At 66.4% G+C, this 2684-nt stretch overlaps 1 protein-coding gene across 1 annotated transcript in view; it reads right to left on the reverse strand.

The window, feature by feature from the left end:
• Kdm4b (lysine demethylase 4B) overlaps window positions 1-2684 on the reverse strand; it is a 73587-nt gene that overhangs the window by 8865 nt on the left and 62038 nt on the right. The window contains exons 13-16 of the mRNA XM_033759608.1: window positions 2533-2567; window positions 1386-1607; window positions 500-722; window positions 7-71 (exon numbers count right to left, since the gene is read on the reverse strand). Of these exons, the coding sequence (XP_033615499.1) occupies window positions 7-71; window positions 500-722; window positions 1386-1607; window positions 2533-2567 (545 nt within the window). The remainder of the gene's footprint in view (window positions 1-6; window positions 72-499; window positions 723-1385; window positions 1608-2532; window positions 2568-2684) is intronic.

Genomic DNA, 2684 nt, shown 5'->3' on the forward strand with positions numbered 1-2684 from the left:
CCAGGCGTGGGCCGCGCACCGGGAACACGTCCAGCCGTCCTTGACCAGCTCCGGGCGCACGCCGTAGCAGCCTGTGAGAGGGAGACGGCTCACTGGGACCCACAGGGCATGTAAAGCACTGTCTCCACACCCACCACGGCGCAGGACGGCACTGCAGCAGGGCCTGGGCCCAGCAGGGAGGGCTCGGGGTGAACCCACATAAGCCACATCGTCACTGGGTTTGGCAGTGGATGGGGTGACTGGGGGCTACGTCAGGTACCACCCAGAAATGCTGGGGCTCTGCAGGCTGGGCGGCTGGGTCACCCTCCTCCAAGCCCACCAGCCCAAGAGCAGGTCTCAAACCCAGGCACCCGGCCACCAGCCACCACAGGCGGAGCAGGAGACCCCAGCCTCCCTGGGCCAGAGCGTCCTAAGCCTGAGGGCTTTCTGCCCGCCTGCCACTCAGCCTCGCCCCAGGAACGGGAACCACACGCCCATCCCGCCTGGGGCCAGCACTCACTGGCGTGGACCTGCAGGCAGCACTTGGCACAGGCGATCAGTGGGCTCGTGCCGTCATCACCCACGCAGGAGTTGGCGGGCAGTGGCTCTGTGTTCTCCCCACTGGAGGTGAAGCACATCTCGGGGATGAGGGGCCGCGTCTTCTGGCCGCACCTAGAAGGCGGCGGGGCCGAGGGGCCCTCGGTGACAGAGGCCAGGGGCGCCTCCTTCTCTGTCTGCAGGGACTGTGGGGAGGGGGACCTTCAGCGAGGGCAGAGGCCCTGTACCCAGCTTGGGAACCTGCGCACCCTCCTGGGCCTCAGCAAGGACCCAAGCACCCAGCCCTGGGACCCCACCCAAGGCAGGCTGCGGCTCCCAGCGGCACTGACGGAGGCGCGGTGCTGGCAGAGTGGGTCTGGAAATGACACCCGGTTTTTCTCCAGGGTGGCAGGGCCTGGGGATGGCCATGCTGCCCACAGGGCACACATCTCTGCCATGCTGCCTCCTGGGGCTGGGAGCTGGGCACAAGCACAACACATGGCTCCGGCCCCAGGGCACAAAGACCTGGGGAGGATGCAAGGAATCAAGAGGAGAAGCAGCCAAGCCGCACATAGTGGCGCACCACTGTCCCCCCAGCTATCTGGAGGCGAGGCTGAGGCAGGAGGATCGAAAGTTTGAGCCCAGCCTGGGCAACCTAGTGAGACCATTCTCAAAAAAGTTTTAAGAAAAGGAAGAGCAGGCAGAACCTGGCAGCTGGTGGCACAGCAGATGGGAGCAGGGCTCCAGTTCTCAACCCAGATAATAGGACGGAGGGAGCCAGTCTGGGGGATTCCCACATCACAGGGGCCCATCAGAACTCCCCACCTCTGTGGAGAGGGCAGCGCCCACCCTCCCGCTGCTGCACCCACCTGGCTGTAGGGGTAGAAGAGGCTGCAGATGGCACAGCAGGGCTCAGTGAGTGCGGCTGCCGAGTTGAGCCTCCGCTCCGCCTGGAAGCTGGCTGCCTTGTTCCTCCACTGCCAAGACAGCAGCGACCGCAGGGCCTCGGGGTCACCCGCGTCCTCCTCTCCCCCAGGGAGGGGCAGGGCTTCTGGAAGGGCAGGCAGCACAGTGAGGCCTGGCTGCAGGCAGGCCCATCACTTACCCACCCTGCACAGTGCCTGGGCCCTGTCTCAGGGAGGCCGGGCTGAGCTGACACGGGGGCTGAGCCCTGCCTCTCCAGGGCCTCCCCGGATGTGTGGGGCATCTCAGGTGGCTGGGGCCCTGCAGCCCAGGGATCCGCCTGCACCCAGGCCAGTCTGGTGGGCGACTCAGACACAGGGACCTCCTGCTCCCTCGCGGCCCCACTGCTGGCCCAAAGATCTCTCCTGGCCTCAGGGACCAAGCGGTAGCTGCACAACCCCTGAGCGACCTGAGCTGACAGGGCTGCTGGGTGCGGGAACCGGGAGGGGACAGGGACCGGACCAGTAGCCTCCAGGCAACCGAGGCTGAGCTCACACAGCCCTCCTGTCCACTGTCCCCGGACCTACTCTGACGTCCCTATTACCAGCCAGCCACTGCCGTCTCCGCATACCCCACCCAATATGTCCTGAGACTCGCGGTGGTGTCCCCAAGAAGGGTTCTCCTTCCTGAGGCTCCTCCTCCAGACAGCCCCATGGCATCCTGGGGCCTGGGCCTGGGTCCCCAGAAGGGAGCCTGAGATGGACACAGGATGATTCAGGGCAAGGATGCCCGGCCGAGACCTGGGCCTGGGGATCTGGCTGCCTCAGCCCGCGTGAGGCCCTGAGATGACCCCAGGGCTTTTCCTCCAGCCAGCTTTCCTGTGTGACCTCAGGGCAGCCTGAGGCCCTGAGTGGACTCCTTCTGTTGGTGGACAGGACAGGGCAGAAGCCCATTTCGGTGGGAAGGACTGCGCAGCCTCAGCTGTGAGCTTTGGTCTACCCAGCTCTGGCCCAGGACAGGCGTGGCCGCACACACTGCTGCCCAGGGGTCACCGGCACGGGCCCACCGTGTGCAGTGGTGCAGACCCACGAGGTGACAGGCGGCCGAACTCACCCGGCCGAGAGGACGCAGCAGGGAGCCCAGCAGGCCTGCAGGCCATGGGCAACGGCGGGCACAGGGGCCCAGGGAGCCTGCAGCCCCGACTGCCTCACGCCCACAGTGCTGGAGCCCCGTGTCCTGACAGCTGCACAGTTAAGGGCGGCGAG

The sequence above is a fragment of the Fukomys damarensis genome, unplaced genomic scaffold (genome assembly GCF_012274545.1).
Source record: "Fukomys damarensis isolate Sample0158 unplaced genomic scaffold, DMR_v1.0_HiC HiC_scaffold_37, whole genome shotgun sequence".
Classification (NCBI taxonomy): Eukaryota; Metazoa; Chordata; class Mammalia; order Rodentia; family Bathyergidae; genus Fukomys; species Fukomys damarensis.